Here is a 24,108-nt window from a genome sequence, read left to right on the forward strand (position 1 = left end):
AGGCGGCTTCCAGACCACCACGGCTCCCACCTGAGGGCATCAATGAGCCGGGCAGGATTAGAGGGACATCGCGGGGATCCTTCCCCGGGCAGGGGGACACCGCCGGGCAGGGGGACACCTCCGAGGGGACACCCCGGGGGGACACCCAAGAGGGGGACATCCAAGAGGGGGATACCCCGGGGGGCCCGGGGGTGTCTCGTCAGCCTCCCACCCTCGTCAGCTTTCCACCCCCTCGCCGCCAACCCCTGTCCCCCGTTTCGGGCGGAGGCTGCGGGCGGGGCTCGGTGCTCGGGGGCCGCCCCCGTCCGGGCGGAGCCGCCGGCGCCCCCGCCCCGTCCCCGGTGCCCGTCGTCGGCGCGGTGCGGCGCGGGGCGGGCGGCGCTGCCCCGGCACAGCGCCTCGGCATGAAGGAGCCGTCGCTGCCCGGCACCTCGCTGCAGCGGGCCTGCCGCCTCCTCGTCGCCTTCTGCGCCCTGCACCTCTCGGCCACGCTGCTCTACTACCTGGCGGGCAGCGCCCTGGGGCCGCCGCGCAACCCCGAGCCGCCGCCGCGCCGCCCGCCGCCCGCCAACGCCTCGCAGCCGCTGTCGCGACAGACGCCGCCGACAGACGCCCGGCCGCGGCCGCGACCCCGACCCCAACCCGTGTCGCCGTCGCCGCCGCTTCCTCTGCCGCCGGGGCCGTGCCCCGAGCCCTCCCCGCTGCTCGGTGAGTGCCCCCCGACAGCGACACCCGCAGCCCCGCCGTGTCCCCGCCCCGACGGCGGCCGGGGGAGCCCCGGGCTCGGTGCCCGCGGGCTGTGACAGCCCCCCCGGGGGGCGCCGGGGACGCCCCCGCGGTGGCGGAGGCGAGGAGGGGACGGGGCAAGCAGGGGAGCGGGTGCGCGGCCACCAGCGGAGCCCCCCCTGACCGCTGTGCGCGCCCCCGCTGTGCGCGCCCCCGGGTCGGTGAGCCCCCGTCTCCCCCGGTGCTTTCCCCGGGTCTCCTCGGCGAGAGGTTTCCCTTCTGGTGTCTTGGAGAGAGGTTGGGTAATTTCCTCTGGGAACTCTACCCAAAAATACCTCCCCTTGCGCAATCCCTCGCAGGAAGGAGCGGGCGGGCTGCGCGGAGCTCTGCTGCCTTTGTGTGCGCACGGGGGGAGCCGCGCCGAGTGGGAAGGGGCCGCGGGGCAGAGCCTGGAGCGCGCTGGTTTACGCATCCGAGCGGCGCTTCCCGCATTTGTGGACCTGTGATGCAGCATCCTGATACGTGGCAGCCTGGCTTGGGTTTTGTGCGGGCTGGAGCCGTGCTCCCGCAGGCCTTTCCCCAGGGCCGCCCGGGTGCTCGCAGCCTGGCGGCGGGCCCTCTGCGGGGCCGCATCCCCTGGTGCCCTGGCTTGTGCATCAGTCTCCCATAGCTGCTCGGACCCACTGGCTTTGTCACGAGACAGAGAGAGAAGAAAAAGAAGAAAAAATAAAAGGAGCAGACTTTCAGCTCTTTTCCGCCTCGTACGAGGCGCTCGTGCAACTTGCTGCTGCAGGTAGGGGAGCTCATCCTGCTGGCATCCCAGCGCATCCTGACCTGGCCCTGGAGTCTGGGCATCACCTGGCTCATTGCTGATGTGCCACGTTTCCGAGGGCACTTTTTATTTGCTGGAGATCGTAAAGGGAGAAGAGGCTTTCAAGCAGCTACCTGTGGTTTTCAGTTAATGAAAGCAACACAGAAATTCATAGTTTCTCTCGGTACCCGCTGGTCAGCTGTTTATGGATCGATGCATCTGAATAACAAATGACTGGTTTCTTATTTTAGCAAGGCGGTTTTGAGGTCACCAAAAGGAACTGTGTTGTGTTTTTTTGTTGTTGTTTTTGATTCGTGTCTTTCACTTTTTCCCCGTGCATCAATTTAAGCTGAAAGCAGCTCTGCAAGCCCGTCCTCACCAAGTGGATGTGGGAGCCCTTTATGAGCATGGCTTTGCTTTAAGCCATCTCCGCTCACCCTGATCCTCTCAGGAGCGAGTCATGTGCTTCGAAATACCCAGAGTTCAGAGAAATGCTGCTCTGTGTCCCCAGGACTCAAGGCATTTTCAGGCTTGGTGGCTGGAGGATCAATTCAAATACACTTTGTCTTCGGTGCAATTTGTGCCCAGTGCATAGAGGCCGGAGGAGGCAATTGGAAGTGGCTGCAGATGTTCAGAGAGTTGCAGGGCCGAGCAGAAAGGAGCTCTGAGCAGCACAATAGGCAAATAGTTTCCAGCTTTGCTGCATGCAGTACTTGGGGGGGTTGCGCTCAGGTGCAGGTTGGCACGGCACCCGCACGGCTGTGAAACATGTAGCCAGCATGTCAGTAAGAAACCCAACTGGCCTGGGGTAAAAATTTAATTTTTTACCACTTTTTTTTTCATGTTTTGATGGCAGGCAACGTTTGTAAAACAATCCTGTCGTACCTCGGATGTTGGTCGGAGCTGAGTCTGCTCTGATAATCTTCTCATGTATCTCTGTGATCAGCGTGGGGGATGGAGAGGTATACTGTCTGCAGGCATTTCTGAGGCTTAGTTCACCCACTCAGAATTCAAAAAAATCTTCTTTCTCTGCACAAAGGTGCTTATCAGTGTAGGTGTAATGAGCAGGAACCAGCACGGACCTTCCTGGGATTCCCTCCTTCCCAAAGCCACAGGGAAGTGCTCTGGTGTGAGCAGGTAGCTCCGTTCTCCCCCCTCCCCCCGGCACAAACCTAGGTTCACGGACACACACCTCATTTTCTCTTTCTTTTCTTTTCTTCCCCACCCTCCCACCCCGCCTCACCGGGAAGCATTTGATGAATCATGCAGGATACGTGTGACTGAGCTGGACTGGCGTTTTGAACAGTCAAATAGCCAGATACTGCTTTCAGAGCCCCAGAGGTTCCCTTCTAGTGATGTTCAGAGAGAGTAGCTGACAATCCCTGCTGTCTGGCTCCTGGACAAACACATTAGCTGAATGTGAGGTTTAATCTCTACATGAAGCTGCTGAATTTAACCTGCTTTTATGGTTCGTTTGCCTTTATTTATCATTTGAAAGCAGGAATTAGGGCTGGTGAGATAACACTGCAAGTAAAACTTGAACTAAAAATCCTTAACAGCTCTGAAGTTCTTTAATATAAGGTAATAAAAGCATTTGGGATTTATGCTCCAGCTGAGAGCTGCATGCCAATAAGTGTCTTAAATGGGATACCTGGAAGCAGAGCCCACTTACTGAAATTTCAGCCTCTTAGAAGCCCGAAAGGCAAATGCGAGCTAAAATCCAGCTCTGTGCTGCCAGTGACAATCCCCTAAACAGTTACAATTTTTATCAGCTGTAGAACAGCATCGTTTTAAAAATAATAATTAAAATAAAAAAAATAAAGAGTTGCTTTACAGAACTAGCGTATGTGTCGGCCTGCATGCTTCCAAAAAAGTCAAATGATTTTCTTCTCCCGTTTCCATGAGGTCCGTGTCTTTCGGTGATTGTGCTGTTTTCTGCCTCCGAATTTCAGTGAGGAGTGAGGAAGGAGGCAGCTTCTTTGGTGGCAATATCCCCATGTAAAAGAGCTCATCTACAAGCAGCACTTGTCTTTTGGTGACAGAAGTCTGCAAGGCAGAATCTCATGGACAGGCTTATCTATATTTCAGGGATGTCATTTTCGAGTCCTGGCTGGTCGAGAGCACGTGTTGTTTATGGAAGTTAATTTAGAGTACAGCTGTCTCTTTTTGCAATTTTTGACCCACATTTAGATACCAGGTGTGGCTGGCAGAGGGATGGCTAACCGAAGAGACGTGTCGTCACTCTCAGCCCCGTGAGCGTCGCATGGCAAAGACAACCCAAGTGCCCTAGACACGCCGCAGGGAGGTATCCAGCTCTGTAGCTTTTTGCCCCCAGAGTTAGGTTTAGAGAACATAACAACACCAAACCCTAATAATTTAGGGAAATCATCAAAACAAAAATAAAAGCTCCATGGTAATGTAAGAACCAGTGAACTGTCCAAAGCACCAAACACTGGAAACGCACTCATTTTCTGTAATGCCTAAATATGAAAGCACTTTCTAACTGTTTATTTGGTGGGAGATCTTGGGCATGGAAGAAAAACAGCTGTTTCTTCCAGACATCAGAGTCCTACATGGAGACACCGATGTTTTCCACCGACGGGGAAGGCCAACGTGGGAGCAGACGTGCTCTGTAAAATTGGTGGTAATGCTTCGTGTCTGTGTTGCAGAAGGTTATATAGGTTACATGCTGCCTGAAAAGTCAGAGATCTTACAGACAATCTAGTACGAGGGCCTGCTACCTGTGGACATTTCATGAGGGGGGGCAGAGGACGCCTTAGCATCAGCACAATCCTGGTGGGGCGTAATTTGGGGTGAGGGAGTGGAAATCTTGAGGTGTCCAGCATCCCAGGGTGCTGGAAACACCAGTTCCTAAGAAAAACGGCGGTGCTGGTGCCACTGGGGTTTGGCAGGTCCTTGCCCACCAGCCCCACAGGAGGCACAGTTCAGAGGGGATGCCCTGTCATGTCATTCTGTAAAAGTAAAACAGAAACTTGACGAGAAGGGCATGGAGAGGGCCTGGGGAGGGGGAGCTAACACGTGTACTGGTTTGCTCAAGGTTAGGGCTTTTTTGGCCTCGAAAGAGTTTGTGCTGAGCTTCTCCAGAGAATATGCCCGAGGTGTTTGGCCAGGAGTGGTTGTGTGTTCCTGGCAGCTCAGCTGGCAGCACCGCAGCCATCCCCACGGTCTGGAGCACATCTCCCTTGGGAAGCGCAGGCTTTCTCAGCAGGCAGGGAGCAGTGAGCATCCCTGCCCCAGCACAACCCCTCTCATCCCCTTGTCTCCTCGAAGGAACGGTCTTGGGTTATTATTAATTAGGCTTGCAAACTATCTTGGAAAGGCACTGTGCCTTCGTGGAGAGCAGTCGTTTTGGGGACGCGGCACAGCAGGTGGGGTGCGCTGGAGAGAAAAGGAAAGTTTTCCATCTCGTGCGTCTAGTGTTTTATAACGTGCTTGTTTCCCTGCCAGCGCTGATCTGAGGCAATAGCTAGGGTTGTTTTTTTTTTGGAAATTGGGCCAAGTTATGCTTGGAAAGAGGCAGACGCTTGCAGCTTCCCGAGCTGCACTTGGATGCAAACATCGGCTGAGCCCTCGGCCTCCCTGTCCCGGTGTGGAGCTCCTTGGACACCAGCGGGCAAGGCAGCGGCTGTGCCCACATCTGCCAGGGAGGCTTCGGGGTGAAGCGGTGGGGATGAAGGCCAGGCTCTTGGGGGGTGTGGAGGGAGCAGTGCCACCATCCCGTTGGGCTAGGGGAGGTCTTGCTGCCCTGCAGGGATGCCACCTTTCCCTCAGCGTCAGTCAGCGTGCGGCAAGGCGCGCACCAGCACCTCCGTAGCTCTGCAGACAGCCTTGTTCCCAGCTGCCTCCCAGAGATTTTCGCTGTCGCTGCAGCAGAGCAGTCCTGGGGCAGTCCCCAAGCAGTCCCCAGGCAGCTGTCTGCCTGAAAGAGGGCTGCTTCTCTCACCTCGCTCACTCCACGGGGCTCCAGGTGCGGCCCCGCGGCTGGGACCGGAGGGCACAGGACTGGACCAGGAGGTCTCCTGTCCGCCTGTCCGTCCGTCCGCACGTCCTGCGGCAGGGTGGGGTTTTCCTGGAGGAGAGGCGGCTCAGCCTTTTTCTGATCCAAGCGGCCTGGGAGTCTCTTTGTTTGTTTGTTTTAAGTTTGCCGTTGGAGGGCCTGGAATTTAATTTCACGGCGGCAGCCTGCAGCGAGCGCCAGCGTGAGCGGGGCTAATCGCATGCAGATCGTCCCGCTCAGAGGGAGAGGGCTTAGAGCTGCTTCACCGAGTGCGAGCTGGATTGCAGCCACCAGGGAGGACTTTGCTTCTCTCCCCAAAGTACTTTCTCATGGAAAGCACAAATTAAAAAAATAAAAGAAATTTAAGACACCGTGCGCTAGTGTGAGGCCTTGTGTTGGAGTAGGTGTCGTATGGGGCTGGATTCAGAACTTGTGCCCGGGCAATCTTTTGCAGTCAATCTGCATCCAAAGAGTGCAGACTGGTGTGAATCCTTGTAATTTTCAGCCCCTTTCCTTCTGGGGTCGGTGGTGGTGGACGAGCAAGGGCACGTGCTGGGCTCCAGGACTGCAGCCTCACGCCAGCAGAGCTGATGTCTGCGCGGGGACACAGCTTCATGAGCGTAGGCTGGCCGAAGGAAATGTATCCCGGTGCTCGGGAAGGATGTTTTTCCCCCACCAGGACGTTTACAGCCAGACTGGAGGCTGCCCTTGGCAGAAAGAACAGGCTTGCCCCGTCCCACAGCTTGCTCCCGGGGGCTGCCACGTGGGTCTGGGGGCTGGAGCAACCCCTGCTCCCCAGCCAGGGGCTGAGGCTTTCCGGGGTGGAGCTGGTTTTGTTTTTCCCGGCGAGGCCTGTGTCGGTGCGGTCGGCGGGCCCTTCCCTTTTCTGCTCGGGCCCTGCAGAGAGCCTTTTTTGTTTCTCTCTGCGAGTTCTGCTTCTCTTTTCCAGTTTTCCTTCTGCACGGGCTTGCCTGCCTGTGGCAGCACAGGCGCACGCGGGGCTCAGCGGCAGGGCAATGGAAACCTCCTCGCCTGCCTGCTACAGGCAATCATCTTTCAAGCCTCCCTGCTGCCTGCTTTTGCTTTCATTCTCACCAAATTAAACAACGGAGATCTGTACCCACCCTAAGCCCGGCTGGGGCAGCTGTTAGATAGATCGCAGCGTCAGGCTGGGCAGATGCTGGGCTCTTTGTGCGGGTGTCCTCCGGCACTCGTTGGGGCAAGCAGGGCGAGGGGCCAGGAGGTGTGCTGGCAGGTTGTACGGCTGGAGTTTTAACCTTTGTGGCAGACATGGCCACCTGGAAGCGGGGAACAAGATCACCCAGGCTTTGGATCAGGTCGTTGAGGTGCTGCTGCGCTTGGGCACTTTGCTCCCCGTAGGTTTTTGTGAGCCTCACCTTTTGCTTCGTTTGAAAAACTGTTTCCTGTTTGTGTGAACCACACCAGCTCCTCTGGCGCCTGTGCCTGTGCAGAGCTTTTCCTGTGCACCTTTTGTTTGAAGCTGAGCAGAAATGTTTCTGAGTGAGAGAGATGGGGGGTGGGAGACAGCTGGCTTCTTCTTGTTTTTTTGGTCCCTTCCACTGCCACCTGAAACTCCCTTTTGCAGACTCCGAGTTGTTCGGATGTGAGGCAGCGCTTTTGCATTTTTTGCAAACTTCTGGCAGTCCCTTGACCATATTTTCAAGGCTTTCTTTTGCTAAAAGCGTGCAGCAAGCAAGGCTCATGAAGATGCTGTGTGGGAGCTCTGTAAATGCGAACCCAGGAGATGTCTGCCTACAAACCCCGTGCTGCACACGTTACCGGGGCTGCATGTCCTCATAGCTCTGTCACACGGGTGTGTGTTTGGCAAAGGCCCAGTGTGGAGTAGCAGCTCCTGTGTCAGGCAGTCACTTTGAGCGGAAGCAGAAGGGGTTGAGATGAAGTGAATTGGGCTGGAAAGTTTACATAGCAAACACGGAGCAGGATACGGTTTTAGCCAGTGTGACAGCACCCATGGCAAACTTCACACCTTTTCTTGGCATCCGCAGTTCTTGTCCTGGGCCAGCATCCTTGGGGCTGCTCGCTATCCAGGTAGTCAAACTGCAGTCAAAATGATCTAAAATGTGCAGCTGGAGCTGTGGCCCCCGTCTTTGCTTGGGAAGCCTCTGTTTGCAGCTCTCATTCTGTGCTTGTCCTTCTTGAGAAGCGAACTGAAAGCATCGATTTGTGCCGGGTGGCATTTTGCTGCTGCTTGCTGTCAGCTGTGTGGCCCTGTGAGGTCTGATTTGTTTTCAGACGTTCTGTGTTTGAAAGCAGCTTATCCAGATTTTTACATTTTCCTATTCTTACTGATGCCAGTGAATTTCCTAGCTGGGTGACTTGCGTTCAGCTGATCGTAGAAGTGGTACTGCTGTGAGAACAACAGAAGCAGTACTCGAGGAGTGCTCGTGGACTTGGATGTCGGGGCAGTGTTTGTGAGAGTACGTGCTACACTTAAAACTGACTTTATTAACAGCAGGAGGGGAATACTGCGGATAGTTCCTCATCAGTCTCCCTTCCAGCCTCCAAAACTGTTAGATCTGCCTTCTGCAGCTAGCTCTTATCATGGCTGCTTTCCTCTCCTGTCTTTTCCTGCCTGACCTCCCAGCCTGTGAGAGGCAGGCAGGAACAGGGCTTGGCAGGATGTGCGGTGACCTAGGAGGACTGCAGCTGCCAGCCTGCACAAACACCCTGCCTGTGGCTCCCAGAGCTCGCACACTGCTGAAGAGAGATTCCATGCAAATTGGGCTCAGCAGCCAACCTTCGCTCCCTGCTGCTCTGCCAGCTGCTGGCAGGGCTGCCGAGCTGTCGGGGTGCCACTGTGGGGAGAGATGCTGCGCAGTGTGTGTCCCTTCCTGCCCCGATTCCTCCCCTTCCTGTGCCTTCCCCACGCTGCAACGCACCCCGCAGGTGCCGGTGGGCTGAAGGGGACTGGGGAGACCTTTGGGAAACGCAGTGGTAATGGGACCTTAACACCTTGGTCCGAGAAATTGCTTCCTTCTCATCCGAGAGGGAAACACAGGAGCAACCGTTTAACGTGGGAACTGGGAAGCATAAAAACTTTCCCACTTAGCCTGTGCAAAATGCATCATCTCTGGGCAGATCATCATTATTCTCATCATTATTGTCATCACTGATAATTTTTCCCCGGAGAGCAGTGCGTTGGGATCCTGCCTGGTGCTGCAGCAGGCTGATCACAGTCAGCCCCGCTCCCTGCTGAGCAGCCCAAGGAGCAGTGAGGCGGGTGGGATGCTCTGGAGGAGACCTGCCCTCCCGAAGGACCAGCAGTCCGGCCACCTCTGCATGCAGGCAGCGTTCGTGTCCGTCATTCCCCGCTGATACTAACCCCGCAGTGGGTGACCTGCTAGTACACACGTGTGGAAGTAGTGGCTGGAGGCGGCCGCTGCGCTGCTGAAACACGCGGAGTGGTGGTATTGATGCTCGAGGCTCGTGCTGCCAAAGTGTCGGCACGTTCTGTGGCACGCTTCCAGGTGCAGTCCGGGAGCTGGCATCAGGCAGGCACCATTCCCAGTAAATTGCTTGCATTCAGTCACCTCTTCTTGCGGGCTGAGCCTGCCCCCATGCGCTTGAGCAGTTCCATCAATGGGTGTAAGAGCAGTCGGGAGATGCCTTTGCATCCCAGACGTGACACCTGCGCCTGCAAGGTCTCGCTTCCGCTGTGCCGGCAGCAAGTCAGGTGGCAGAGCTGTCCCGGGGGTGTGCTGAGCACGCCTGCATCCTTGGCAGGTCATCTCTAGCCAGAGCGAGCACAGGGCTGTGAAGCACGCCCCACCAAAAATGACTGCTAGAAAAATAACCTGGGAATGAGCCAGACCTGAAGTATCACTTCCACCTCTCTGGCTGTGTGTGAAGGCACAGATTTGGGTATGTACAAGGTTGGTTGTATCAGTCACAGTCTTACATAGCTCCCAAAAGCCCTGGTGCCCCTCCTCTGGGGGCTCACCACCCAGTGCCTGTGGTGGGGCTCCAAAGGGCAGTCCCTTCTGCAAAGTTCAGCCTGGCTGTGCAGCCCCAATCCTGCCAGGGGATCACAGCAGCAGTCGCAACCAGAGGTTTGTGCGCTGCACGCTGTGAGTCTGCACGCTGTGCCTGCGTCTTCAGCAAATGCAGAGAGGGGCTGGTGGCCCTAAGGTGAAACCCGTGTGCGAGTGCACACGCACCCAGGTGGAGGAGAGGGAGAAGAAGCAGCAGCCAAACCTTTCAGGAGTGATGCCCAGCCTAGCGTTTATGGTGAAAACCTTCGGCTTTGTGCATGGGGGTTGCCGGTACAGAGACTGTGGCGTTCCTACTGGAGCCATTTTGTGCTGGTAGCTGGGCGTGCAGGCAGAGGGCGGCTTTATGGGCACCTCAGGCTGATTTATTAGCTCGCTGTCACTGAGCACGGGATGTGGCAGAGGGAGTGGTGCTTCCCTGGGGAGCTGCGCCACTCGTCAGGCTTCTGCCACAGGTCGATTCGTCAGGGCTGGGGCTGCCCGTGCCAGCAGGGCATCCAAAAAGCGTTCCAGGATGCCACGCTGTCCCTGTGATACTCATCCGCTCGCCCCATGTGTTGCATTGCCTTTGTCTGGCTCCTAAAATTGAAGGCAGCCTGGTGCAGCAGCTCCCGAGCGGGGCCCATTTCAGCAGTCCCTCCCTGAGCTCGGCACAGGAGTTTTTCCGCTGCTTCGGGAGCTCGAGCGGCTCAGAAGCTGTCGTCTTCTCTGTGCTGCCAGGGGGCTTCTCAGTTTTACGCACCAGCGTTGGCACAGATCAATCTGGCAGTTTCAAAACCTGCCGCTGTTGAAACCACGTGCAGGAATTGCCAACTGCATGCAAATCCAGACATATTTTTGATTTTATTTTTAGTAGCTCTAGCACAGGACTTTTGATAAATAATGGGTACGCTGTCAGAACACTGAAAGTATCTGTAAGAAAAAAAAGAAAGAAAGGGGGTTTTGTTCGCTTTGCATGTGGGCAGCCTTGGCGTAAGTAATTACGTCGGCAGGAGAGTGGGACTATTTTTGAAGCACTCGACTCTCACGCTGCATGAGGTGGGTGGGGGCGCAGGGGGCAGCGCTCTGCTCTGGGCAGGTTCCTTGATGTGTGTGCCAGTGGGAGCACAGCTGTGCGATTTTCAAGAATTGTTAAGCATCAGCAGCTTCATTGGGATCTGACAGCATGGGACCAGAGCGTTTGCAGGCTTGCCCTGGGTGGTGGTGTGTGGTTGCATCAGGTACAGCTGACCCCAGCTTCACACCTCCGTGCACCACTGGGATTTCGTTTAGATCCAAGCCTGTGTTTAAAAAAAGAAAATGACAGCAGTGAATATCTGTGCATGAAGGATGTGTGCCCGTAGGAATAAACGGTGCGTGGCCATCGGGACGTGCTAACTGGCTTTGTGCTGTGCCTTTCTTCCAGTCGGGGCACTACGCGTGGAGTTCTCCCAGCCTGTGAACTTGGAAGAGGTGGCGAGAATAAACCCAGAGGTCAAAGATGGAGGTCGTTTCGCTCCAAAGGACTGTAAAGCACTTCAGAAAGTAGCAATAATCATCCCGTTCAGAAACCGAGAGGAGCACCTGAAGTACTGGCTCTATTACCTGCACCCAATTCTTCAAAGGCAGCAGTTAGATTATGGAGTATATGTTATCAACCAGGTAAGATGCTGGAGGCACGGGGCTTTTGACACTCTTGCAGCGGTGTCCGTGCCCCCTGAAACGGGGGAGTGGTTACTTTATCCTGAATGGTATGGTAGTGGGTTGGCAGGCAGGCGTAAGGTTGCTTTGAAAGGCAAGAAAAAAAAAAGAAAAAAAACACAAGGTGAAGCACAAAAAAAATGAATATGAGCAATTTTGCTTTGATGATTTTGATGGAAAACCTGGAGTCTGCTCCTCCAGTCAGGCATGGCTCACTCTAAAGAGATTCTGGTTGAAAAGCTTGTTGGTCAGGAGGAAAAAAATCCCTAATAGCCCAACCCAATCTAATTTCTCTTTTGAAAAGTTCCTTTTCACAGGAACTGCTGCAGGAGTTGCACACAGATCTGTAAGCTGACCAGGTAGCCTTAATACCTGATCTGGCATTAGGCGTGACATAAAGCCGTAGGATTTCACTCACTTCCTTCAGCAGCTTTTGTTCACGGTTAGTAATAAAGCATAAAGTGTCAGGATGGACAAAAGAAAGGTGCCACAGTGCAGCAGGTAAGTGGCTGTCTGCAGGCAAACTGAACAGAGCAGGAACAGGCAGCAACAGGCTGTGGGGTGTGCGTGTCACTTTTTTCCTTGATATCTGGAGGACGTAGTCTTGTCTTAAAAAGAAAAAAAAAAGGTACATTTCACTTCAGGCAATATCAATCTTAATTTATCCCACAATGGTGCTTAAGTGATTGGGTGTTGGAGGAGCTTACGGTGTGCGGGCAGTTGTGCGGACAGCAGCGTGTCAGGGCAGGAGCAGCCCTCTCGGTCCTGGCGGGCCTCTGGAAGGACAGCCCCGCAGCGCAATATCGCTCTTTGTCCCGTTTTGGTCTCAGTTTTCACAGAACTGAGAAGTAGTGTGCTTCCTTAAATGCAACTCTGGCCCACGTGGGCGCTGGCCTCGTGGTGCAGCCTGAGGGGAGGGCGCCGCAGCCCTCACGGCGATCCAGAGCCCACGGGCTGCCTCCCCGGAGGAGCTGCTGGTGGTCTGGAGCCAGCAGCACTGCTGGGGCTGGTGTCTCCCCGTCGGTAGTGCCATGGGATGAGGGAAGCAAGGGGCTGGATCGCACAGAGCCGTGCCGGTGCCCCATGGGCTGGCAGGGCCCCGGCTTGGCCTCAGCTTCCACTGCCGCCACTGTGAGGGTTTGTGCAGCCTGCGTTGCCCTGCCTTTGCAGCTCCTCCTCTTCTCTTCTGGTGCTCTGTCCTCTGGTGCTACGCCCGCATGCTCTGAAGTGATTGAACCCTCAGAGAAGTCATTTAAGGAAATGTTTTTGTTTGTTTGTTTGTTTGTTTTTTGTTGTTTTTTTTTAAAACTCACCCCTTTGGGCAAAGCTGGAGCGGGAGTGACGTCCAGCATGCTGGGTGTATGTATGTGTCCTGGACACGTCCTATGGTCAGATATAATAGGTTAGTAAGTAAGGCTGCTTGATTTGTAAAATCCTTCCTCATGCCTCTTAGAACTCGTGTCTGGAAGAGGCAGCACGGTCAGTGGTGGTAAACCCATGCGATGCGTCTCTCCAGGGTGAGTGGGAACACTGAATCGAGAGATTCGCAGAAAATGTATTAATTCTGCCAGAAGTACAGTGGGATAATGGTCTTATTTCTCTGCTGTCTTGACAATTGCTTTTCTCTTTTTCTTGTCTGTCCTTCCCTTTGCATCTGCCCTCCTTTGTTTTTTGTTTTTTTTATTTTTCCTTCTAGTGGGGAAATGTTACCTTTACTTGTTAATCCTGTCTATAGCAAAGCAATCACTGAAGCAAGGAGAATTACTGTGTGATCTGATTCTTACACGCTGCCTACGTGCTCTTCTGTCCTCTGCATCTCATAGAAAGAAAGAGGAGCGCTGAGCCCTGCTACTGCTGCACTGGTAATGTCAAACTTCTTCCTTTCAGCACAATGCGTTTCCCTCTCGAGCCCGTTGTGTCTCCACCATGCTGTTCTTGCGTGCCTGAATGCCTCGGAGTATGGCTTGGCTGGAGTCAGGAGAATGATGTTCGTAAGATGTCCAGCATGTAACAGGAGCCAGTGGAAAATGTGTGTTACGTCTGCCCCTCCCCAGCCCAGCAAAACCCAAACCTGACACGTGGAGCAGCAGCTGTAGGATCCTTCAGATAAGCTTGAGATGAGAGATGCACGGCTGGGTGCACACCCAGCTGATGAAGCACAGACTTGGCTTTGTGGCAGGAGAAGGCAGCGGTGAATTTGTCAAGTCTGCTTTAGTCCTGCTTGCTCCTGCAGTCGCCCGTGTGCTCCCTTATGCATTCACAAGACCACGAGCCTGCAGTAGCCGTGCAGTCGCAGTCACTTTGTGTGGACTGCGTGCTGCTGCTCCATGAGCTGCTGTGCATGCCAGGACATCTGTGCACTCAGGTTTCAAAACAAGTTTTCTTGCTGCCTCTCAGCCTGTGCCAATGCCCGTGTGGCAGAGACCTCGTGCACCAAGCTGAAGTTCAGGAGAGAGGAGACTTGGCAAATTCCGTAAAAACTGCATTTTCCGCTGGTCCCCGGTGTTACTTGCAGCACCCTTGGTAGCAATTTTCCAGAGAGCATGTGTGTGTCTGTGTGTGTGTGGCATCATGCCCGTTCCTGTTATTTCATGGGGTATGCCAGGGCTCCCCAGGTATGGGGGTAAAGGAGGGGATGGTGCTTGGCTGGTAGTGGCCAGGGAGGTGATGGCTCTCTCCCAGTCAGCCAGAAACACTTATCCCCACCATTACCAGCCCCAGACCTAGCAGATTCGGGATCCCATTGAGGGAGATCTGGGTCCTCTGCACTGCTGTGCTGCCTGCAGGAGGGATCACAGAGCTGCCTCCTGCCTCAAGGTGCGAGACAGGGCAAAACTGGGGTGAAACCACTGTTCAGGTGGCAACTTGCTGGTTTGCAAGCCTCTTAGTGTGAGTCTCAGCTCCGTACACCCCAATTGAAAGAAGGCAGCATCCTTTGGTGGGTCTGGCTGAGCAAACCAGATCCAGCAAAGGGAAGGGGGAAAAGCCTAGCTGATCTTCTCCAGGTGCCATCAGGAGCCAGCATCATCCCCTGTCGGTCTGAGGCAGCCCGCTGTGCCCCTTTATGCCAGTCTCTCATGGGCTGGTGGATGGCGATGGGCTTACAAGTACTTGAAGAGACGCAAGAAGTAAAGCTGTGAGGCAGAAACAGGTGCTGGGCACCAGCGCTGGCTTCTGATGTGGGCTGAGCTCCTGGACGAGAGAATACAGGGGGAAAAATTGTCAGGGAAGAAAAAAATAGATAGCAAACAATGTGCTCGGAGCGCGCCTTTTCTTGTTGAAAGCCTAGGAAAAGAGGTGCAGAGGCTACACCTGGAACATGGCGGCGGTGCCAAAGCAGCAGCCCCCCATCTGCTGTGTGGTTCTTCGGGGCGATGCCCTCCGCCAGAGCCAGTCCAAACCCATCCCTGCCCCTGCGGCGAAGAGCGGGGAGCACCCACGGGGCGTGGAGCTGCCAAGCAGGGGCAGGCAGGAGGCTGTCTCCTGCCTGCTGCGCCTTGCCTGCGCTCCCAAGCCTCACCGGTGGTGCCGTGCACCTGGACGGGGTGGCCGCCTGGAGAGCAGATTTTCCAGCTTTGCTTACGGTTTCTTTTCTTTCACAAAGTCGGGAGTCAGAGACAGGAGCCTGCAGCACCATCTTCAAGTTTTGAGATTTCGATCCCAGATACTGGAGGCGTGCTGGTGCTCCTGAATCGCCTTAGGTTAAGAAACAGGGATTTCTGCAAAAAGGAAAAGCTCTTACGGGGGGGTTCTGGGATAAGTTTTAAAAAGCAGCTCCTGGTAGAATTGTTAATCCCTGAGTGTCCCCTGGATGAGTGAGAGGCTGCCGTAAGGCATGGATTAAATAAGGCTGAGCCTCTGCTGATCACAAAACCCATGTGAAGCACGCTGCTCGCCTTGCACTAGTGCTACAAGAAGAGCAGCCAAGGGGTATGAAACGAGCAAGTATAGTTCCTGTTGCAGGGAGAGGCCCTGAAAACTGTTTTTTGAGGACCAACCTCTGGCGTGGCCCAAGATCCCCCGTCCCGGTCAGGTCTCCTGGCTGTACGCGCTCTGCTGGGGCTCGTAACTCCAGCTGCAGGACTGGGGAGCGCGTGGGCTCGGCAGCCCCTTTGCCGACAGCCGAAAACCCTCTGTTCCCACAGCCGCAGCCGCTCCCTCTCCCCATCCGCTTTGTTCAACTTTCATTCATCTTCCGTGCTCAAGTTTTCACAGCTCTTGCTTATGCATGATGGTGATCATCTTCCCACCACCTTAGTTATTGCGTGAACCCTTTTATTTCAGGTGAGGATGCTGAGAACTGGCTCAGATCCTCCTCCACTAAAGCTCACTCCTCCCTGTGAAGTCATTTAAGCCCCTGGCAGGTGCTGAAAGCTCTTGAAAACCTTGGTTTGACACTTGCATGTTAAATCCTTCATTTGAAAGATATTTGTGTCTGTTTCACGGTTAAATTCTTGGCTCTCAACCCACAGATCCATTAACCAGTTTTGGTTACTAATTATTAATTGGTTACTAATTATTAATCCAAGTGATCTGATTAATCAGTTTCTAAAAAGATTATTTATTAACAAAACAAAGCCATTCAGGAGAGGAGGTAAATGGGATACTTCAGGCTGCTTCTCTGTATTTTATCTATCCTTGATTCGTGTCCCACACCGTGAGTTCGCAGCAGGGTGGGGAGCCGATTTGCACGCCTACACGCACGCACATGCTGCAGGAGCCAGGCATGGCAGGGCAATCCTTTGGCTCGAGGCTGTGGAGAGAGGAAGGTGGGAAGGATTTGGCAGGTTGGGTCTCCTGGCTGGCAAAAAACTCCAGTCTCCTTCAGCACTGCTCCCTGTGCAGGGCTTGGGTTTGGTGCTGCTGCGGGGCCAGGTGCTGGTTGAGAAGCCACCCCAGGGCACCAGTGCCCCCAGGTGCATGGGTGAGGTCCCGTTGCTGGTTTTTGAGAGCACCCCAGCAATCCACCAGCCCATGTGTGTGTGCCAAGCCACGTGTACTTCTGCCCGAAAGAAGCTGGGCTGATTTCTTGCACCCGAGATGTTTAGTCCCACAGTCCTTGTCCTGGCCACAGCTTGAAGCACAGCCGTGGTTTCTCTCCACAGTACTCAGAGCAAGCACCTCCTTCCAGAGCAGTCATTTGGGTTATCTCGCTTTTGCTTTTTTTTTTTTTTTTTTTCTTGCTGTGGGAGGCTCCAGCTCCTCGCCCTGCAGTCCATGAGCTTCCTCACAAAACTCAGCCCTCAAATGCCTGTGTGTGGGGTGAGATGGGATGGGGCCCTGAGCCCCCACCAAACCATTGTCTGGCCATTTTGGCTGCCCCTGCGGCTGGGACCAGCTCAAATGCCAGGTCCCCAGGCACCACAGGAGCACTCGGTCCCCAGCTCGGGATGCCAGAGACCTGCAAACCCAGCACGGCAGCACCAGCGACAGGTAAGAGACCTGTTGATTTCAGCTGTTCAATTCAAGTCACTTAACCACCTTTGTTTGTTTTAAACCAGGACGGAGAAGAAGAATTTAACCGTGCTAAACTGCTGAATATAGGATTCACGGAGGCTTTGAAAGAGTATGACTATGATTGCTTTGTGTTTAGTGATGTCGACCTAATCCCAATGGACGACAGGAACACCTACAAATGTTACAGCCAGCCAAGGCACCTCTCTGTCTCCATGGATAAATTCGGATTTCGGTGAGATGCCGCTCGGAGGGGCATTTCCTTCCTAATTCCGCCGCGAGCACCGCAGGCCAGGTGCAGCATTACACATCCCCACCCACCACCAAAACCCTGGGAAAACGTCTCTGGAAAAACTCTGCCTTGGCACACACGTCCCTGTGGGAGCAGGCGGCTGGGGCGGAGGGAGCAGGGCACAGAAAGGAGCCATTTTCTGAAATTTTCATCTTTTCCTTTCCTTTCTTTTATTTTTTTTATGCCAAATCCCCACCAGTGAGTTTAAAAACTCAACCCATGAAGCGAAAACCAGTTGTGAGCCCACACGGCTGGCAGTGCCCCGGGTGTCCCTGCCCCAGGCGTGGGCCCTGCTCAGAGCAGGCCCTGGGGCAGCTGCAGTTCTCCAAGCAGCCAGGTGATGTTCAGAGCAGAAATGCAGGCCCCGGGGGTTTCTTCTGCTTGCTGAAGCAGAGCCAAGGTCTGTGGTAGGTCTCGGGGGTGGGTCGGTGGCCAGGCAGCGGGCTGGGGTGAAGGGCACCTGGGGTGAAGGGCACCGTGACCCCTCCTTGGGTCCATCCCCTAATGGCCTGTTCTCCTGAATTCCAGGTTGCCCTACAATCAGTATTTTGGAGGCGTGTCTGCCCTGAGCAAGGAGCAGTTCACAAAGATCAATGGCTTCCCAAACAATTACTGGGGCTGGGGCGGCGAAGATGATGACATCTACAACAGGTAAATGAGTACCCACCTTGGCACCTGGAGCCATGGGAGCGGGAGGGAGAAGACCTTCACCCACAGAGCCCAAGGCAGCTCGAGCCTCTCCCAGGTCTGCAGCCTGGCAGTGCATCCCTTTGTTCCCAGGAGGGATTTGTCTGTCAGGTTTTAAGCAGCTCCAAACAATGCTCTGAGCACTTGCTTCCTGCCTGGAAGAAAGCTGAGCAACGCTCAGAATTGCAAACGAGGAGGAAGATACTTGCACAGGGCAGGCCGGGCCCTCCTCTGCCTGAAGATGAGGGCAGATGTCTGTGGGTTTGTGTTACCTTCATGTCCCCAGGAAGGTGGGGCCATCACTTTGAGAAATCATTGTAGGAACTCGGATTTGAGAGTCTCCTGCTGTTTCTTGACTGCAGAGCACACCCTGCGTGGTTCTTTCTCAGGGCTTTCCAAGCTACACCTGGGATGACTTCTGGTGGGGCAAGGCGCTCAAAGAAAGGTGGTAGCTGCCTCTTTGGGCACCCATGTTTTGAGGGGCAGGAGGTGCTATATAAAAATTAAAAGAGAGACACAGGAAGGAAGAGGTCTGACATTAGCATCCATGGCCTGCAGTTGCCTTGCAGAGCACACAAATGATGATGGGCTGCCCCATCCCTGTGCTGCTTCACCACTGCTTGGTTCAGTTTCTATCAGCACAGCACTTCCTTGCACTTCAGCTTTCACATCTTGAAAAACAAATGCTCTTCTGGCTGCTTTCCAAATGGGTTAAAAACTAGATGTCTGCCATTCAAATTCCAGTTTAAAGCCTGAAGCAAGGTTAACGCAGGCGCCGGCAGAGCAGGCTGGGGTGCAGGGAGTTAGCAGGACCCTGGTGCAGGCAGGGGGGTGTCTCCTTTCCCCACATGTGCACATGTGGGAAAGGGCTGGCTGTCCTTCCCTCTTGGCATAAGCAAGCCTGCAAATGCACAGCAAGGTCCTAAACTAGAAGAACAAAGCAGGTAGTGGCCGTTAGTGGGGAGCGTGCTGGAACAGCCCTTGTCCATCACCTGTTGCGGATGTTTAATAGACTTTGCTTCTGACAGGCTGGTGTTCAAAGGCATGGGGATATCGCGGCCAGATGCTGTCATTGGGAAGTGCAGAATGATTCGCCACTCACGTGATCGGAAGAATGAACCCAACCCTGAGAGGTGCGTGCCTGCATCCCTGTGCTCCCACTGCCTTGTGCTTTCTTGCCCTGCACCAACCAGCCCCACTGCTCTGAGTCTTGGCCATCTCCTGCCCACCTTGCGGTCCCCATGCTGGCTGCACCCTTCCCCTGGCCACTGTGTTTCCTTCTCTTTCTCGTCTCTGCAAGATTTCACCACGGCACCAATGCCTCTCACCATTTTATTTCTTTCCCCCCTTTTCTTAAATATCCCATGCACATCAAAGTAAGCTGCAAGTGTTTGTTACCAGATTGGTTTGGCGGAATAGAACCCTTGATTTAATTCAGAACTGAAAGAAAAAATAATATTATAATAAAAAAAAAAAAGGCCGGTGTGGTCTGAAAGCTTGGCTGTTTTCTCCTGGCTAAAAGCCATCCCCTTGGTCTCGCCAAATGAAGGGTCTGATGGGACCCACGCTGATACCCACGTTGTTCTTAAGGACCGGAGCTGAGCTGCTGTCCGAGAAGCAGAAATAAAAACGTCACACCGAGCGGGGGTTGTTTTAAGGTTTTCTTGTTTGTTTTTCCCCTTCGCAGGTTTGACCGAATTGCTCACACGAGGGAGACAATGGGCTCTGATGGCTTGAATTCGCTCTCCTACAAGGTGTTAAGGACTGACAAGTACCCTCTGTACACAAAGATCACAGTGGATATTGGCTCACCAAACAGCTAACACCGCAGGCACAAGAGAGACCTTGTGTATGTTGCCTGGGACATCTGGCCTTGCTGATGCTTTATATCTTCTGGTTTTATAACAGTTGCAATGAACAAGGACAAAAAAAGGCCTCATTTGGTGTGCCAAAGCCTCTCGAAATTTGGTGGACAAGTGCTTTTATTCTCTCTTTTTCTTTTTTTTGGCTTTTTTTTTTTTTTTTGACTTTACACAACCTTACAGCTCTACATTGTTTTGTAAGTCCAGAAGCTGTATGTAAGAGCTGTAAATATTTACTTTGGTGGAAAACATTGAATGTCATCTATCTGTGACAGTGCTCCCTACCTTAAGTTGATTGCTGGACCCAAGTTTTACTGATTACAGCTGTGGTGCATCAGCAATTACTGCCCATGACATTTTGGTATTTTAAATTAGGTGGATGAAAGCATTCCTTTTAATTCATTCCTGGTTTTACTTTATGAAGGACTGTAAAATGCTGCTAAAATTGTACAAGTTTACGCATTTCATTAGATTTTTTAATGGAGACAATATCATGTCTTTTTTTTTTTCCTAATAGTGACCAAAACATTCTTCTCTGCGTGCAGAGCAAGTTTTGAATAACCAAGTCTGGAGTCAGTGAATGTCACTATTTCTTTCAGTCTCAAAGGAGACTTTGAGTGAGTTGAGCCAGAATCTGCCACTGAGCTAGCTCTCTGCATAGGGTGGGAGCTACACAGATGGCACCTGCTTTGTGATCTGCAAGTACTGCTGGCTTCAGATAACCATACTTCTGGATGTGATGGTGATATTTTGCCTAAGCAGAATGTGACACTTGGGGAATATTTTGTTTGGTTGTTTTTTTGGTGCATTTTTTTTTTTTGGATGGGGGTGGGGGTGTGCTTTTTTATTCCCCTAAAACAAAGATTGAGTGTGTTAAATTGCACGATGAAATGATGGCCTTAAAATTTGCTGACACTTGATAACAGTGGTAGAAAGCTACCACGCTGTTCAAACATTGTCTGAAGACAAAGAATGAAGCTTTGCTTGCAAGGTCATGCGTAAAACTTGAATTCACTTATTACTTTTGCTGTTGTAACATTTTAATAACTTTTAAAGTAATTTGTATATCATAAGCGGAATATTTAATAACAGATTAAACTAGGGTGCAGCATAATAGGATATGCTTCAAGGACTCCTTTCTCTCCAGGCTATTAGGCTTTTTATGGATCGTAACGTATAAGCCATGTGTTATATTTGCTCTGCGTACCTGTCCACGGAACCTCCCGCAGTGCTGAGATACTTGCAAGACAGCAGGTATCCCATTTTTTAATTATTTTTTTATTATTATTTTTTCCTTAAAGCCTGTTGAGACACGTGTCCTGTGTCGGGTAGCTCCCTTGTGGCTTTTGAGGCGGCGAGGAGCATGCAGGCTGCAGAGCACTACCTTCTGCTTGTGCACCAGGGCACCAGCAGCACCCCGCTTGTCCTTCCCGCAGCCCTGTTGAAACCCTCAAGCGCTGACACCCTCGGAGCTGGGTTAAGTGATTTTTAAAACTCTCAGCCAAAATGGAGAGCTTAATTCCTTCTGGTGAGTAGTTACTTACCAGCTGTGACCATAGAAATTTGCACTTCCTTGGCCTGTGCTGAAGGCTGTTGAAATCAGGGACACTTGTTGTATTGGGGATCATCTTCAGCACTGCCTCTTTCTTTTTCACTTTTTTTTTTTTTAATTGATTTTTTTTCTTTATTTTCTTCTTTTTGGGGCGTTTTGGACCTAAAGATTTTGCTGAACCCTTGCACTGCAGGGGTGGGATCCTGCGGGGGTCAGGGGGCTTACTCTCTAAGCAGCCAGGCTATTTCCTTGACATTTCTTCCTAGGCCAGCAGCGGTTCAAAGAGCAGAGACTGTACTCGCTAGGAAGACACCCAGCTGCCTTTCCAGCTTCATTTTGGAAACGTGCTCATCCCCTTGAACACCGTTGCTGGCCAGACGTGCTGCCTCAGTTGTGCTGGGTGTGGAGCAAAGGCAGGCTTGCAAGAGGCCGGAGTGGAGCGCAGGGAGGCAGGTGTTCACCACTGCATTAATTAAAAACGTGACTCCTTTTTGGCAAGTCAGGCTCCAGCGCTTGCAGACACAATGGAGTGCAAGAGGAGGTTGTGTTACAGGAGTCAGGTCAGACACCTACCTGCAAAATCTTGGCGCAGCTGCAGTCTGCACCAGTAGCTGAGGCATAGGCGAGGGCTTCTTTTTTATTTTATTTTATTTTTCCAAAGGTGCCTTATAAGCAGGGCCCCGCTCCCACAGGTGGCAGGCAGGTCAGCACCAAGCCTCACCAAAGCTCCACTGAAGATCCTGGGTCTCTGCAGAGAGCACCTTGGTTTGGTCCTGAGCCTTTCGTGTGCTGGAGAGCAGGGACCTTCGACTGTGGCTATGTCTGTCTGCTAACTGGCTATGCAAAGGGGCTACCTGCTGTATTTTAGTGTTTCCTTGTTTGTTTGGTTGTTTTTTGAGTTTCTTTATTTGTTTCTCCTTGCCTAATGATTCTCTGGGGATTAGAAAAAGTCAGCGTAAGAACTTCTTGTTCCGCTGTCTGCTGGAATCACGGAGTATCATGCAGGTGTTCTGAGCACTTGGTTCTGGCTGTTGCAATCAAAGCTCTCTACAAATGTGCCTTGAAAGAAGGGAGAGATGGAAACTGGAAAACCAGGAAACCTGAAAACCATTTTCAGCACAGAGACACCAGTGGTGCAAGAAGCTGCCGCTTAGTTTCTCTCCCAGCGCTGAAGCCTCAAGCCATGTCAGAGCCGAGGATGCTGCTTACCCTTCAGTGCTGAACCTTCATGTCCAGATCTCACTGCCCCTGCATTAAGCTGTGCTGGTCAAACTGGTGAAACACTCTTGGTTCAACCTGGCCATGAAATCTTTCCCCCTGGGTTATTCAGGGGCCTTTTCTACACATGCTCATGTTACACAGAAGTGAGTTTTGACCTGTACTGGGTGGTGCTCTTTCCACTCCCGTAGCGACACTCAAAGTGATACCGTGCGTAACGGTTGAAACCTGCAACAAATAGCTGCAAAGGAAACGCTAATGCTTGGTTTCTTTGGGATTGCTGTTTGCTTGGTGGGATGAGAGAGGGTCCTGGCATGCAGCTTTCCCCCCGGATCTTGCTTATGTACTGGACTGCTGCTCATGGGTCTCCCGCAGGTGGTTTTGCTTTTGCATTTTTATCATTTATATACCAACGGGTGTATAGTCCGATGTTCCTACTTTACTGTTGGTGTCAAATAAAATATTTTCAGTTATGGCGTTTGGCAGCATTACTCTGATGAAGTGGGCTTCCCAGCCCGGCTGGTCCCACAGCCTCCTTGCATTAACTTTCTCCACTCACTTTGCCCCCCAGAGTGAGTTTCTCTCCCTGCCCTTGCAAAAAAATTTAATGGCACGGGAGGAGCAGATCCAAGAGTGCCCAGGTGCCACCAGAGGACCACAACTTGCCCGTGGGTCAGGGGACTGCATGCCACCAGGCTGCCAGCTGCGCAGGGGAAGCAGGTCACCGCTTGCTCCCTGGGTGCTTGCAGGCTTGGCTGGAGATTTGGAAATGGAGAAATCGTTGCTGGGAAACTGATGCAGAAGCCTGCCTGCCTTACTTGGCACTTTCTCATGCGAGCAGTTTCCGCGGAGGAGGTGATTCGATGCTTGGTATCTACAGGCAAAAAATGGTCCGAGAGGGACATAGCAGAGTCAATGGGCTTTTCCACTTCCTGCCAGTTCTGTCCCCAAAGCATCGAGCTTGGGTGACCGAGGAATGGACGCAGTTCAGTGGTGGGAAGGAGCCCTGTGTGGAAACCTTGTCCCTTGATGAAAGATGCAGCTGAGAAGCCTCAGTAGGGTTTCCACCCTTTTCCCCACTGGTTAGTGGTGCTGCAAGGCCTCCCTGGCCAGACCAGCATGTGACTTGTAAAGGAGCCCTTTATCCCTTTGTTGTGAGAACTAGCTCGCTCCAGCACTGCTTCCTTTCCCACCTCCAGCTCCACCTGCCTGGAGGGACGGGGATGGGTAAACAGAGATCTCATACCCTGTGTTACACTTGTTTACCCTGCTACACCTTCCTGTTCTCCAGTCCATGGGGGGAAAAAAAAAGGCCCACAAACAAACAAACATACAAAAACCATGAGGCTGTTGTTAGAAGGCAGAAAAGGACTTGGCTGAAGTTTTCTGACCCCTTTCACCCCCTTGGAAGGAGACTGAAGAGCATGTGCTTGCTGTCTGCCTGTGCTCTGTGTCTTAGCACAGCGGGGCTGACATCGGATCTGTTTTTATCTGCCTGCATCGTGCTGGCAGGGTGTCTGTGCCCTTCGGGTGATGCACCCACACAAGACCTCTTTTTATCTGCCTGAGCTGAGGCAGCAGCCCTGCTCCTGGAGCCTGTTTTCCTTTTCTGCCCGCTGCTCTCTGTATCACAACCAGCGAAGCAGATGTTAGTGCACAGAGACAAGATCTCCGTGGAGCCAGTGGTGAATGACTCCTGAAGCCAGGATTAGGTCCTGCAGTGAAGGAACCGAGTGGGCAGAGCACAGGACTGGGCTTCAGCCCATAGTCAGTGGGC

The 24,108-nt window shown here is 53.0% G+C and overlaps 1 protein-coding gene across 4 annotated transcripts; it reads left to right on the forward strand.

Annotated features, from left to right (window-relative positions):
* The first annotated feature begins 310 nt into the window (after positions 1–310).
* On the forward strand, positions 311–22,804 carry B4GALT1 (beta-1,4-galactosyltransferase 1). 4 transcript variants are annotated; one of them, XR_005815321.1, is made up of 7 exons: positions 341–708; positions 10,992–11,227; positions 16,768–16,955; positions 17,541–17,663; positions 18,728–18,832; positions 19,387–21,089; positions 21,380–22,804. XR_005815321.1 is itself a non-coding variant. In XM_040541322.1 (6 exons), the coding sequence occupies exons 1-6, from the start codon at positions 405–407 to the stop codon at positions 19,520–19,522; spliced, it is 1,092 nt and encodes a 363-aa protein (XP_040397256.1). In that variant the 5' UTR covers positions 311–404; the 3' UTR covers positions 19,523–22,804. The 4 variants fall into 4 exon arrangements, 1 of the variants encoding a protein (XP_040397256.1); XR_005815323.1 differs by having other exon boundaries at positions 21,775–22,804; XR_005815322.1 differs by having other exon boundaries at positions 19,387–20,815.
* The last annotated feature ends 1,304 nt before the right edge of the window (positions 22,805–24,108 follow it).

The sequence above is a fragment of the Cygnus olor genome, chromosome Z, assembly GCF_009769625.2.
Source record: "Cygnus olor isolate bCygOlo1 chromosome Z, bCygOlo1.pri.v2, whole genome shotgun sequence".
In the NCBI taxonomy this organism is placed as follows: domain Eukaryota; kingdom Metazoa; phylum Chordata; class Aves; order Anseriformes; family Anatidae; genus Cygnus; species Cygnus olor.